Genomic DNA, 14,006 nt, shown 5'->3' on the forward strand with positions numbered 1-14,006 from the left:
ATACATGTGGTGGGGAACTTTGATACACCTATTAATTTTTTTTTCTCCCTAACCCAATCCATTCATTTGTGAGTAATCTTTTCCTGGCTTACTGGGTCTAGATGTACTAGTTCACATAAACCATGGTTTTCAAAAACAATGGAAAAGAATGAAATAAGCAAATTAGGCAAGAACAGCCAGGTCAGGTTTTCGTTCCCAAGGCAGCTAACAAATGATGAAAGGTCTCAGCAGAATACGACATGAGCAAGGAAAAATTCCTGATACTGTCTGAGAGGCACAGGTATTAACTTTCCTCAGTACTTTTGTTCCCAGATCTTCTCTCATTTTCATTGTAGCCCTGTGTCAGAAGATGTTCCTGTTGTTGAAGCATTAGTTAAGTATAAAGAGAAACAGATTATGTTTATGTCAAATCACAGAGTGAAATTAAATTTATGGCAGGAAAAAGAAATTTGTGGTACGCGCAAAATTTAATAGTGCAATTGCCCTCTTCAAGAGGAAAAGTTCCTCAGTTTATTGTTAGGAAACAGTACCTAGCCAAAGGCAGCAGTGGGGAGGCCTGGTGTTGTCTCCTCTGCTCCCCTCAAGCAGTGCAGTTTGTGGGGAGCTGATCCTTAACCATGCACATTCTCAGGTCACTCTTACTACTCCATTCTTCAGGGACTAGGTCAAGAATGAAGCATAGGATCCAAGCTCCTTCACCCCACTGGCCTGAAGTATCTTAGTGTCATGTGTCTTGCCTCAAATTAGAATGCCCACTTCACAGATAACAATTTCTTATCTGGGCCAGATGAATAGCAAGGAGACTTAAACTACAGCTTATTTTTGAGGTCATAATGTAGAAATGATATCTCTACAACAAATATTTTTATAAAATTTTGTTCATGTGATAACTTTTAATCTGATAGTAGGCAGTCAAAAAATGAACTCATACAAGTTCATTAAGATATTCTATGATAACAAAGAATGGGAAGGAGAAGAAGACTGCTAAGCAATGGTAAGGTCGGGTAAAAACTGGATCTGCTTGAGACAAGTAGGCAGGGGACTGTGTGTCTAACAGTTATGTGAGACTCAGGAAAAGGAATGGCAAACGCGGATGGTAAAGTAATTCATATTGTAGTCAGACAGAGTGGACCTGCTAGAATATAAGAAGATACTATTGATATAAGACAATATATCATTGATGTTGCATGGAAGGGGAATAAGGCTTGCATAAAAGAGGCCACATGCTAGGGGGAGAGAAAAAGGAAAAGTAAAATATAAATTTAAAATGTTAGAACTAGTGAATAAAACATAATAAAAAGGACGGGGAGCAGGTATATGTATTTGATAGCAATGGGCAAGATAAACAAGCTGAAATTAGTGAGGAGGGGGGCCCCCAAGTGAAACTTTGGAACACAAGCCTTGTTTTAATTGAGGTCAAACATGGGACAAGATTGGCAGACAACAAAAAGATACACCAGGAGTATATCGTAGACACGCATTTTATCCACACCAGGATGCATAAAGGGGAAAGCAAGATTCGGAGTCAGACATCAGCTGTTGCCATGGACATAAATGGAAATAAGTCTTCAAGGAAATAGTTACCTCAATGAAATGTTATTAAGAGGCTGACATAATTAGGTAGACATCTTTGGATTAGAGGGAGGATGGTACAGAAAATAACCCAAACGGCACTGGGGAGTGAAAAGAGGTTCATTTCATTCAACTCTTCACCCAAAAACAGAGGAAAATAGGAGGCAAATTCTCCTGCATTGGAGGGAATGCAGTGTCATCTTCAGAGAGGCAGTTTGCAAGCAAGACAGAAGACAGCAGGAAAGGAAGAAATAGCAGGTGTTTGGTTATAAGCGATTCAAAACCTACAAAAGATAGGGAAAGAGAAAGAGGTCTGAGAAAGAAACAGTATTGTAATATGAAAGGCATGGGGAAAAAAGCTAAACATTAGAATGGGAGCTAAGCATTAGAATGGGAAGGGGTTAGGAGACCAGAGCTGCCAATAATGGTTACAGGTAAATACAAGAGACCTAAATCCACACACACATTTTATACATACATATGCATGTGTGTTTATATATATATATATGACATAGAGAACATACATATAAACAGATAAACACACACATGCATATATAACAACTGAATAATTGAAGGATTCAGCAGCATTGCAGGACTGAGATTATGTGGTTCAACACGGCTACTCTAAATGATGACAAGAAATCAGGCCAGGGAGCCCTTGCTGAGCCTGGTGTTAGGAGAGCAGGTGAAAGGAAGAATTGCTCTTAAATGCCCTCTCAGCAACTGGCCAGAGAGAAAAGAGAGATGGAACGTAAGGGTGGATGGCAAAAGCAGCAGAGTATAAAAACAGTGAGGTGCTCAGTTTACAAAGATGGCAGAGGAAAAGCAGGACGCTGTTCCTCCTGCAGTGTGGGAACACTCCAGGGCTGTGTCAGGTCACTGTGGAGAAGAGCAGGTCTGAATCACTCATGTGGCAGCATGCAAATAGGCTGCCCTCCCCTACACAAACACCCCCACACAGGTTGCATTCAATCTGTCTGTTACTAACATGAAGCATTTGATAATAAAGTAAAATGGGAAGAAAAATAAAGTAAAATGGAAAAGAAAAATAAATTTAGAAATATGATTTTTAAATTCTTCATGTATTTCTGGACATTGTCACAGGGAAAAAGCACTCATAAAACACATTACACTATTTGCAAAGTAGCCTGTCTATGAGATTCATATGAATTATGGCAAGAATAGATCCAGTGCATGATTTTCCTGAATAATTTATTTCAGGCAGCCCCTAGTGTTCAGAAACAGGAAACATAGAAAACAGCATGTCTAGTCACTAATTTTGAGAGGCCAAGTGCAATAAGCAAATGTCAAAAGCACCAAAGAGAAAGAAATGCGAAAACCCAGAACAGCAAGAAACTTCTTCAAAAAACTTAATTAAAAACCATCAAAGCTTTTGCTTTTGGGGTTTGTTGATTTAGTAAGTGGCAGCCCTATAAATAACAGGAAAATGCAAAACATTTGTTTTAAAGGATACAAGTACACCATGAAAACGTGGCAATCCTGGGACTTCACACAATGAAAATGAAGAGAATCAACAGGGACGTAAACTGAGCTGGACGGAATCAAAGCAAAATAAATAAAAACAGAGATACTTTTAGAATGAGGATCAGGGCACCCAGTGCAGGCTCTGAACAACTGAAGAACTGGTGGAAATGAAGTCTAGAATCTTTTCTTTAGTCAAAGAGACAGCAAGCAATGAAGATCAGAGGAGACAGGAGCAATAATATGAGTTCCTCAATACTGACTCTATTTTTAACAAAATACACAATAAAAATCTGACTATAGTCATCATCTTTGCACTGGCCATCACTGTAAGGATCCCTACTGCAGCTGTTCTTTGTTGCTTTTTTTTTTTTTTTTTTGGTTTGTTTTAAGTTATATAAATCCATTTTCCAACTTCTGTATCAAAAGGCACAGACCAATTACCAACTTCTATATCCTTAACAAGAACTCTAAATACAGATTGAGGGAAACAGCCATTTCTCAGGGTGAAATTAACCAGCATCACCTGTAAGACTCAACCTGACCTAACGCCTGCCCTCTGGTTTCTCCTTTGGTCTAGGCTTATCTCACAGCTACTGGACTTATGGCTTCTTAGTTATGTTGTTATTTCTTGGATATTAGGACCTTGGAGAGAGCAAGAAGTGAAGAGATGGAGACAGTTCGGGTATGGACAAAGCCAATTCAAGGGAAATCTTTTACAGCTCTACCAAAATAATTTTGAAAGTTCATATAAAGTAAATGAAAGTAAATAGAGCCCCCAAAATCTCCCACTGGGGCCCAGCAGTTTGATATACTTTCTATGGTGCCTGGAAAACATGCCCAAGAATTCTTCACATACAAATTACTAATCTACAGACAGAGAACAGGCATCCTACCTGACAGGACCACTTCAATAAGATCACCTTCCTGGATGTCATTAGCTGTTTTCACCAGCTGAAGGATGTTTTCAGAGGTAGGGTCATGGCGAAAAAGTAGGATCTTATCGTACATTCCATAGAAACCACATTCAGGGAACTGCAAATAAAAATACCACAATAATTGAAACATCAAAATCCTTGAAAATATTTTGTTGTAAAATAAAAACAAAATAAACAAGTGTCAGGGCACCAATACAGGCTAATTAGGATCGAGCATTTTAACAATTCAGATGGCAGAATTGATGGTTAAAAGATTCCAAATTAGGAGAGAAGAAATCATAAGGACAATAATGACCAAGTGGCTTTCTAATTAAAGAGCAAGAAAATAGGAGAATATAAAACAAGATTCAAAGAATTTTCTCCAGTGAACTGGTTAACAAATATAATTGAGAAAAAGTGTGCATTTTATTTTAACTTTTTTAGTTGTTGATAGACCTTTATTGATTTTTTTAATTTATATGTGGTGCTGAGAATCAAACCCAGTGCCTCACACATGCTAGGCAAGTGTGCTACAGCTGAGGCCCAGCCCCAGCCCCAGAAGTGTGTATTTTCATAGTCTATAGCAGCCAATAGCATAAAAATGGGAGTCAGTTTATTACAATTCTATTACACATCACTGTGGCAATTTATATGAAAAAAAAATAGTGGTTGGTCTGTTTTGACATATCCAAAAATAAGAGATGACTCAATAAATCTAAATATGTGTGTGAGGGCAAAAGGGGTATCTAGAGCTTTTAATTCAGGATTGCAACTGAGGAGACAACCCCACTTCCCCTTCTGCTATTGTCCTTACCACATACCATTTAGTTTTCCTGCATTTTACAAATTTGGTCTCATGAGCAGTGTGAGAGAGGGTCCATATACCCCCTCATGGAGTCTTTTCATTAAAACAAACAACAAAAGCTAATTTGGAACTTGAAAAGGATTCTCTTCTTGCATATGACTCTCTCACACAATTTTTGAGAATCATTACTTTTATATACACTGATGTTTGTAATATGATGGGAAAGAGAAAATGGTCTTTCTTGATCCTGAAATTGGTGATGAGTTGGACACATCAATGTATGCAGATTTTCCCCTAGAGTCAGGGAGAAATATCTAGAATCTACTACCTTCTAAAGATAAATGCAATATATTGTAAATTCCTCCTTCTTTTTCTTATTCATAAAATTAAGGGCTACATTCATGAGAGCTACTTTGTATGAATTAAAAATAAATATATTCAGAACACTCCCTTGCTCTTAAGAGTCTGTGCTGATGACTAGGCTTAAAACTACTTTTGCATGTCTCTTAGCAAAGTTGACTTGCCTAAAATAAACACAACAGCTGAAATGATGTCACTGCTTCCACTGTGCTAATTAAAAAAAAAAAAAAATTAGCTCACTTTTTCTCAAATGTCTCCAATAATATTAGTAGAGCACAAGGAAACAAAGAAAAACTAAAATGCCATTTCTCCAATCTTAAAAATGATAATTCATCTTCTATTTTAAAATCAACTTTATTGAAGAAAAATTTACATGAAATAAAATGGACATAAGATTTGATGAATATTAATACCCATGAAACCAACATGACAATCAAACCATGAAATATTTTCATCAACCCCAAAATTTTTACTGTCATAGATTTTACCCAGGATGTTAAACCCCAAATACAGATCCACTTTCTTTCATCACAGATTATTTTGCCTACTATAGATTCATGTAAGGCAACCCACAGTATACTCTACCTACTGTTTTCTGGATGGTTTATTTTGCTCATTATAATAGTCTTGAGATGTATTCACACACACTGCACTGTATATCTGTCTCTTTTTATAACTTATTAGTATTATAGTAAATGGATCTAGCATAAGTATCCCATCACATACATACAAACATCTGGTTTCTCTCAAATTTCGGGCTTCTATAAATAAAAAATGTTATAGACATTTATATGCAAGTGTTTCAGTGGCCACAGGTTCTCATTTCTTTGTGTAAGTACCTAATAGCTGCAGATTAGTGCATATCTATGTTCATGCCAATAACACATTGCATCTATTATTATAGTTTTATGTTAAATTGAGAACTCATGTAGTGTAAATCTTCCAAATTTTTCTTTGAAGATTATTTTGGATATATATGTGCTCTGAGTTTCTTTATACATTTTATAAACATTTTGAACTTTCTAATAAAAAAAGACCTACTGTGATTTTTTTTCCAATGATGCATTGATCCATAGGTGAATTTTGAAATATCTGTATTTTAACAATATATAAAGATATACCTGTCTAATTATTAGGTCTGCTTTAATCACACTCGTGTTATGTTGTTTTTGGTATTTTCTAGTTTGACATATTTGTTAATTTATCTCTAAATATTTAATATTTCAACTATTATAAATGGTGTTAAGGTATAACTAATACAATAAATTATTTTTAGTTTGTAATTCTGTGAGTTTTGAAAAACATATGTTACAACCATATGCCATGTATATGTATGTATATTATACATACTATAATCAAAATATAGAAAAGTTCCACCACTAAAAAATTTTCACTGTGTCCTGGGAAAGGGGTCAACCACTCACATGGCAAACTTTTCCCTAGCTCCTGGCAACCTTTTTCTGTATGCATATTTCAGCATTTACAAGGGTATCAGGTAAGCATGATCATATAATTCATAAATTTGACTCTGCCTTTTTTTCACATAGCCTAATAAGTTTGAGAAATGTCAAAGTCACTGTATGTTACCATCAGCCCATTCAGTTTTATTGCTGAGAGTTTCATTGGATGAATTTTCAACAGTGTTTGTATCAATTTCTCAACTGAGGGATATTTTAATTAGTTCCAGTTTTTGACTATTACAAATAAAGCTTCTACAGATGTCCACACTAGAGGTTTTTGTGTGAACATAGGTTTTTATTTTTCTGGGTTGTATGGCAGGCATCTGGATATATTTAAAAGACATTGTCATGCCATGTTCAAATAACCATCCCATTTTGCATTCCACTGGAAACATATGAGGGTTCCAGTTCTGCATCCTTGACAGCACTTACTAATATCAATTGTTGCTGCTTGATAAATTTTAATAGAAATATAATGATATCACAAGGTTTTAATTTTCATTTCTCTAATGACTAATGATGTACAGCATCTTTTTATTTACTTACTTGCCACACACACATGCACACATAGTGTCTGATCATCTCTTGTCCATCTTCTAAATTGACCAATTTGCTTTCTTATTGAATTTCTAGAGCTCTTTAAATATTCTGGACGTTCACAGACCATTTCTTCGAGTTCATGGCTTATCTTTTCATTTCCTTAAGTTTTTGGTTTTTTTTGACATTCTTAATTTGCATGAAGTCCAATCCACCAAGTGTTTCTAACAAATCTTTGCATCCTAAGGTAACACTGATTTTCTCTTGTGTTTTATTCTATAAATGCTATTGGTTTGGGTTTTATGTTTAGGTCTTTAACCCACTTTGGGTACTTTTTGAAACTTTATTTATTTATTATTTGTTCTACTTAGTTGTACATGATAGTAGAAAGCATTTCAATTCATCGTACACAAATGGAGCACCATATTTCAATTCTCTGGTTGTAGAGATGTACCATTAATGCAATCTACATGTACTAGGGTAATGATGTCCATCTTGTTCTGTCCTCTTTCCTACCCCCATCTCCCCTCGCTTCTCCTCCCTCCACTTTGAGGTACTTTTAGAATAGGGTAAAAATATGAATCAAACTTCATTTTTTTGATATATTTTGGAAGACTGGATAGATTTGATATTGTTTATTCCTTAAACGTTTGGTAGAATTCTGTAGGAAAGCAATCTGGCCCTGATTTTTTTTTTTTCTTATATAAAAGGTTGAAACTTTCATAGTCAATATCCTTAATGGATAGTTCTATACCTCAATTTCTTCTGAAAGTAAGCTTGTCAGTGTGTTTCTTTTAAGCAACAACTTCTTTTACCTAATTTGTCAATTAGAGGCATAATACTCTCATTATCCTTTTATTGCCTGCAAATCTTATAATGATTTTTTAAAAATTAACATACTTATTTGTAATTTGTGTGTGCTTTAATGTGATTTGTCTACCAAAGGTTTATGTATTGGAGACTTGATATTCAGTGTGGCAGCGCTAAGGTAGTGTGAACTTTAAAAGATGGGGACTTAGGTCACAGGGAGAGCTGCTGTCGGAAGGAATTAAGTTCTTACATGACAGTAAGTTCTGAAAAGAGTAAGTCAAACTCTCAGTTCTCTCACTTCCTGTTTTCAGATATGATCTGGTGACTTTCACATGTGCTCCTGCAGTGCAACCTGCTATGAGGTAATAGAGTCAAGGGGGAGGTTTGCCCAAGTCATTGCTATGCTACTCAGATTTCAAGCCTCCAAAACTGTAAATTACATAAACCTATTTTATCAAGTTACCAGCCTCAAGTATTTCATTATGGCAGTAAAAAAAAATGGACAAATGCAGTGTCTTCTCTCTTTATTGCTTAGTCGGTCTGAAAGAAATTTGTCAAGGTTTTCCCAATGAACCAATTATTGCTTGCCTCAATTTTCTCATTTTTCTGTTCTCAAATTACATAGATTCCCGCCCCACCTCATTGTTATTTCCTTTCTTTAGCTTGGGTTTGGTTCAATTTGTTCTTTTCTTCCTAGGTTCTTATGGTAGAAGCTTGTATTATGACTTGAGATATCTGAAATTTCTTTTCTAAGTTGACCATTTAATGCAATAAATTTTCCCTTAAGTATTCCTTTGGCAGCATTCCACAAATTTTGATAAATCTATGTTTTTTATTTATATCCAACTCAAAATATTTGCTCTTATATCGTATAAAAACACAACTCAAGATGGATTCAAGAATTAATTTTAAGACCTGAAACTAAAAATCATTGCCCAGAAAATGACTGCAAAATAAAGGAAGCACAAATGGAAAGGCATCAAACTAATAACAAAACGTTGCACAGCAAAAGAAACGATCAACAGAGCAAAGACAAAATTTATAAAATAAGGGAAATTATTTGCAAACTACACATCTGGCAAGAGATTGTGTATAAGAAACTCTAACAACTGAATAGAAAGAAAACAAATATTTGTTTTCTATGTCCTATTTAAAAATGGACAAATGATCTGAATTGACATTTCTCAAAAGACATACAAATGGCCAACAGATACATGAATAAATTGTTCCACATCACTAATCATAAAGGAAATGAAAATCAAAACCACTTTGTGATACCACCTCAGCCCTATCAGAATGTCATTAGAAAAAAATACCAAGTGTTAATGAGGAAGGGAAGAATAGGGAACATTGCCCTGTTTACTAATGGCTATGTAAATTAGAACGGCTACCATGGAAAACAGTATAGAGGTTCTATAAAACATGAAAAGCAGAACTATTATGATCCAGCAATTCCATTAGGGTGTATACATTTGTAAAAGTTGAAATAGCGTTCTCAAAGAAATGTGTGCACCTCAGGTTCCTTTTAGAATTATTCACAGTAGCCAAGATATGGAATCAAATGAAGTATTCATGAACAGATAAGTGGATAAAGAACCTGTGACAATATGTACACAACAGAGCACTCTTCAGGTTTAAAGCGAAATAGACCAAATTATGCTATATACCCATGTAAATTGGCCAGAGTGAATTACACCTTCATGTATATCTACAAAACACCAATTAAAAACAAAACAATAAATAAATAGAAGGAAGACCCGTAGAGTAGAGGAAGGGGAACAGAAGAAGAAAATGAGAGAACAAGAAAATCCTAGGAACTGAAATGGAGCAAATGATATTCCCTGCATGTATGAGCATGTTAAAATGAATTCCACTATTATGTTTAACTACAATGCAGTGAGCAAAACATTTGAAAAGAAATAAATCTTGTCCTTTGAAATAACATGGATGAACCTGAAGGAAATGATGTTCAGTGATGTGGAACATTTTATTCATGTATCTGTTGGCCATTTTGTATTTGCCGTGTCCTTAATAATTTTCTGTTAGTTCTAGACTCTTTCTGAGCCAGGCACAGAAAGCCAAATAACACGTGAGCTCACTTGTGTGTAGAATCTAAAAGGTTGAACTCAGGGAAGCAGAGAGTAAACCAGGAGGTTGGTGGAGGAGAGGGATATTGGCATGATATTGGTCAAAGATTATGAATTTTCAATTAGATATGAGGGTTATATTCAAGAGACCTATTGTACAACAATCTCCTATGCAACATGGTGACTACAGTTAATAAGTACATATTGTATTCTTGAAGATCACTAAAAGTACTTTTTAAATATTCTTACCACACACACAAAAAAAAATGATGAGTGAAGGAAGGTAATGCATATGTTAATTAGCTCAATTGAGTTCTTTGAAATGCATTTTCTATCTTCATGTTGTACATGATAAATGTATGCAATTCAATTTTGAGCCAAAGTTAACTAATTCATTTTAAAACATACATATTATCTAATTTCCCTTGTCAATTCCCTATTAATTAATGGGTTACTTAGAAGAGTATTGTGCAACTTCTAAATATTCAGGGATTTTCTAGATATCTTTATGCTCTTTATTCCTTATCTACTTCAGTTAAGGTCTAAGTCCCTACTTTGTATAAATCTGACACTTCCATTTTTAAATTGTTTTATATCCCAAGATATGGTCAATCTTAGTTAATATTTCTTAACTAAAAAATATGAAGGAATGTGTGTTCTGTTTTTATTGGGGAATAAATTTTTAAAAGTATCACACAGATTAAGTTAATGGTGTGTTTTTGTATTTGCCATGTCTTTAATAGTTTTCTGTTAGTTCTATAAACTGCTAGGAAGGAGTACTGAAATCTCCACATACACTTGAAGGTGTTCTCAATTTTCCTTTCAATTCCATAGTTTTCTTAAGCATTTTTGGAGCTCTGTTGTCAGGTCCATACACATTGAATCTTGTGTTTTCTTGGAGAATTTAATCCTTTCTCATTATGTGATATCCCTCTTTATCTCTGGAAGTAACAATTTTAAAGTTCTTAGAATTAATATTTGCATAATATTCTTTTGTCATCCTTCACTCTGTTTGTATAAACTTCGTCCATAAAACTTTTTCCACTCTTTGTACAGCCCGTCTCACCATCTCTTTTAATTGAGTTATTATTATCATCCACAGTTAATTACACACAATTAAGCCTTCTGCATCTTTCCCTACTTGTTACATCTCTTCTTTGTTCCTTTCTGTATTCTTTGGGATTGCTTCTTGATACCTCACTTTGTATCTTCCATCCTGGTTTTAGTCACACATTTCTGGTATAATCATTTCATCCCCCTCCACATACCACTGACACCACACAACTGCATGCTCCTGTCTCTCATTTTCCTTTATGCCACTTTGCCATGCCTTTTACATGTATACATGTTATAAACACAAGCATAAAATGCATTTTTTCTTTAAATAATTACCATCAAAATTAATTTTAAAATGGGAAAGAATCTCTTGTATTTATGATGTATTTACTGTTTTGCCATTCTTTACAGCTTCTGGCAGATCCAAATTTTCACATAATATAATTTTCTTGCATCAATGAACTTTTTTAAAGAAGTCTGTAAATGTTGTTCTCTTAACACTGCAAATACAGTGATGGCACTCACCAAAACAAATTCCACATTTGACCTCTTATTTTTTAAAGCCATTTTGTCATATACAGAGCTCTACGTTAATATTTTCAGCACTTTAAAATGTTCCATTATCTCAGGCCTTGAATTATTTTAATCAACACATAAAACTTGCAGACATAAAATAAGTACTATGGATGGTTTCAATGTACACATTATAAAATAGTCAAATCAGGGTAAAATTATCTATCTAATATTTATCATTTACTTATAATGAAAACTATCAAAATCCTTACTTTTTAATTTTAAATTTTTAAAATTTTTTTTTAGCTATAGATGGACACAATACCTTTATTTATTTATTCATTTTTTTATGAGGTGCTGAGGATTGAACCCAGGGCCACACATGTGCTAGGCAAGTGTTCTACCACTTAGTTACAACCCCAAAGCCTCAAAATCCTTTTTTATACAGTACATTATAGTTATCTGCAGTCACCTTACTGTGCAATAGCCCACACTAGAATTTATTTCTCTTAATAAATAATATAGTACTCCCTGGCCTAACTTTGACCATCCCTCATTCCCTTCTTCCCTCCCCAGCATCTAGTAACAACTATCACACCCCCAACTTCTATGAGGTCAACCTTTTTATTCCAAGTATCAGTAAGATCATATGGTATTTGACTTTCTATGCCTCATTTATTTCACTGAACATAATGTACCCCAGTTCCATCCATAATGCAAATGACAGAATTTCATTTTTTATAGCTGAATAGTACCACATTTTATAGCTGAATATACCACATTTTCTTTATCCATTCAACTGTTGATAGACATGTTCCATTTCTTGGCTCTTGTGAACATTAGTGAATTCAAAGTAGGAGTGTAGATGTCTCTTCAACATAGTGATTTCATTTCCTCTGGATATACACCTATTAGTAAGGTTTTAAAAACTTTTTCAATAATGGCTGTACTGATTTACATTCCCACAAACAATGTGTAAGGGCTTCCTTTTCTCTACATCCTTGCCAGTGTTTGCTGTCTTGTATCTTTTTGATAATAAGCATTATAATTGGATTGAGGTGATTCACTTTGTGGTTTTCAATCATGTTTCCCTGATGATTAGTGATGCAGATCATGTTTCATATATCTGTTGGCATGTGTATGTATTCTTTTGAGAAATTTCTGTTGAATATTTTAATCAGATTTTTGGATATTGAGTTGGGTTATTTACATATTGGGGGTATTGAATTTTTATGAGATTATGGTTTGCAAATAGTTTCTCGAATTCTGTAGGTGGTCTCTTCACTCTGCTATTACCCTTGCTGTATAGAACTTTTTGGTTTGCCTGTTTTTGCTTTGTTTCTTATGCTTGTAAGGTCCTATCCAAAAATTCCTTGTCCGTTTCATCTTCCTGAAATGTTACATTTTCTTTTTGTTGTATCATTTCATGTCTTACATTTAAGTCTAATTTATTTTGCATTTTTTTATGTGGTGATAGATTAATAGTCTAGTTTCATGCTTCTAGAGGTGAATATGCAATTTTCCCAACAACATGTATTGAACAGCTTGTCCTTTCCCTAGCATGTATTCTTAGCCCCTCTGTTGAAGATCAGTTGGCCACAGCCTGCTCTGAATTGTTTCTTATGAGAACTCTAATTTGTTCCCCCATATAGGATGTGTCTTTCTTCTCAAATTCTTTGTTGTATTTATTTTTTTTTTCATGACTTTAAAACAATCTCACAGTGATATGCTTTGAAAAGATTTTCTTTCACTTATCCTGGTTAAGGGTCATTGACTTTCATGTGTGGATTATAGATTTCATGACATTTGGAACACTTTTAGTCATTATTTTTCCATTTTTTTCATTCAGTTTCATATTTATTTTCTAATGGTATTTTTAAGTTCACTGATCTTTTCTTTTACCATGTCTAGCCTACTACTTAAAGCTATGCAGTAAATTTTTCAAATTAAATACTGTACTCTCAGCTCCAGAAGTTTTTCTTGACCCTTTTATATTGCTTCCATTTCTTTCTTATTATGTTCATGTTTTCATTTAAATCCTTGATTTTTTAAAACCCAATTCATTACTTCTAGTATTTCTGATCCATTTTAATTCTGTTTATGAGTCAAATTTTGTGTTCTTTAAAATCAGATGCCAGATATTATGAGTTAATGTGAGCGACTGGACTTTGTTGTCTTCCTTTAAAGAAGATTGCTATTTATCCTGACTGAACATTGAAGTACTAATAAGATCAGTTTTATCCTTTTAAGGCTTATTTCTAAGTTTTGTTAGACCAGTTCTATAGCAGTATTTGCTCTAGAGATATTTTAGGCCAGTGACTACCTACACAGATTTACATTCAGTCTAATGCTTGCCTGGATCCTTAAGCAGATTTCTGGAGCACTTTAATTGCAGCTTTGCAACCCT

General features: G+C 34.3%; 1 protein-coding gene across 3 annotated transcripts in view; it reads right to left on the reverse strand.

Annotated features, from left to right (window-relative positions):
- Prkd1 (protein kinase D1) overlaps nucleotides 1-14,006 on the reverse strand; it is a 308,764-nt gene that overhangs the window by 130,022 nt on the left and 164,736 nt on the right. For all 3 annotated transcript variants that reach the window (XM_076848194.2, XM_076848193.2, XM_076848195.2), the window contains exon 2: nucleotides 3,951-4,089. In XM_076848194.2, the coding sequence (XP_076704309.1) occupies nucleotides 3,951-4,089 (139 nt within the window). The remainder of the gene's footprint in view (nucleotides 1-3,950; nucleotides 4,090-14,006) is intronic.

This window comes from Callospermophilus lateralis, chromosome 3, assembly GCF_048772815.1.
Source record: "Callospermophilus lateralis isolate mCalLat2 chromosome 3, mCalLat2.hap1, whole genome shotgun sequence".
NCBI lineage: Eukaryota > Metazoa > Chordata > Mammalia > Rodentia > Sciuridae > Callospermophilus > Callospermophilus lateralis.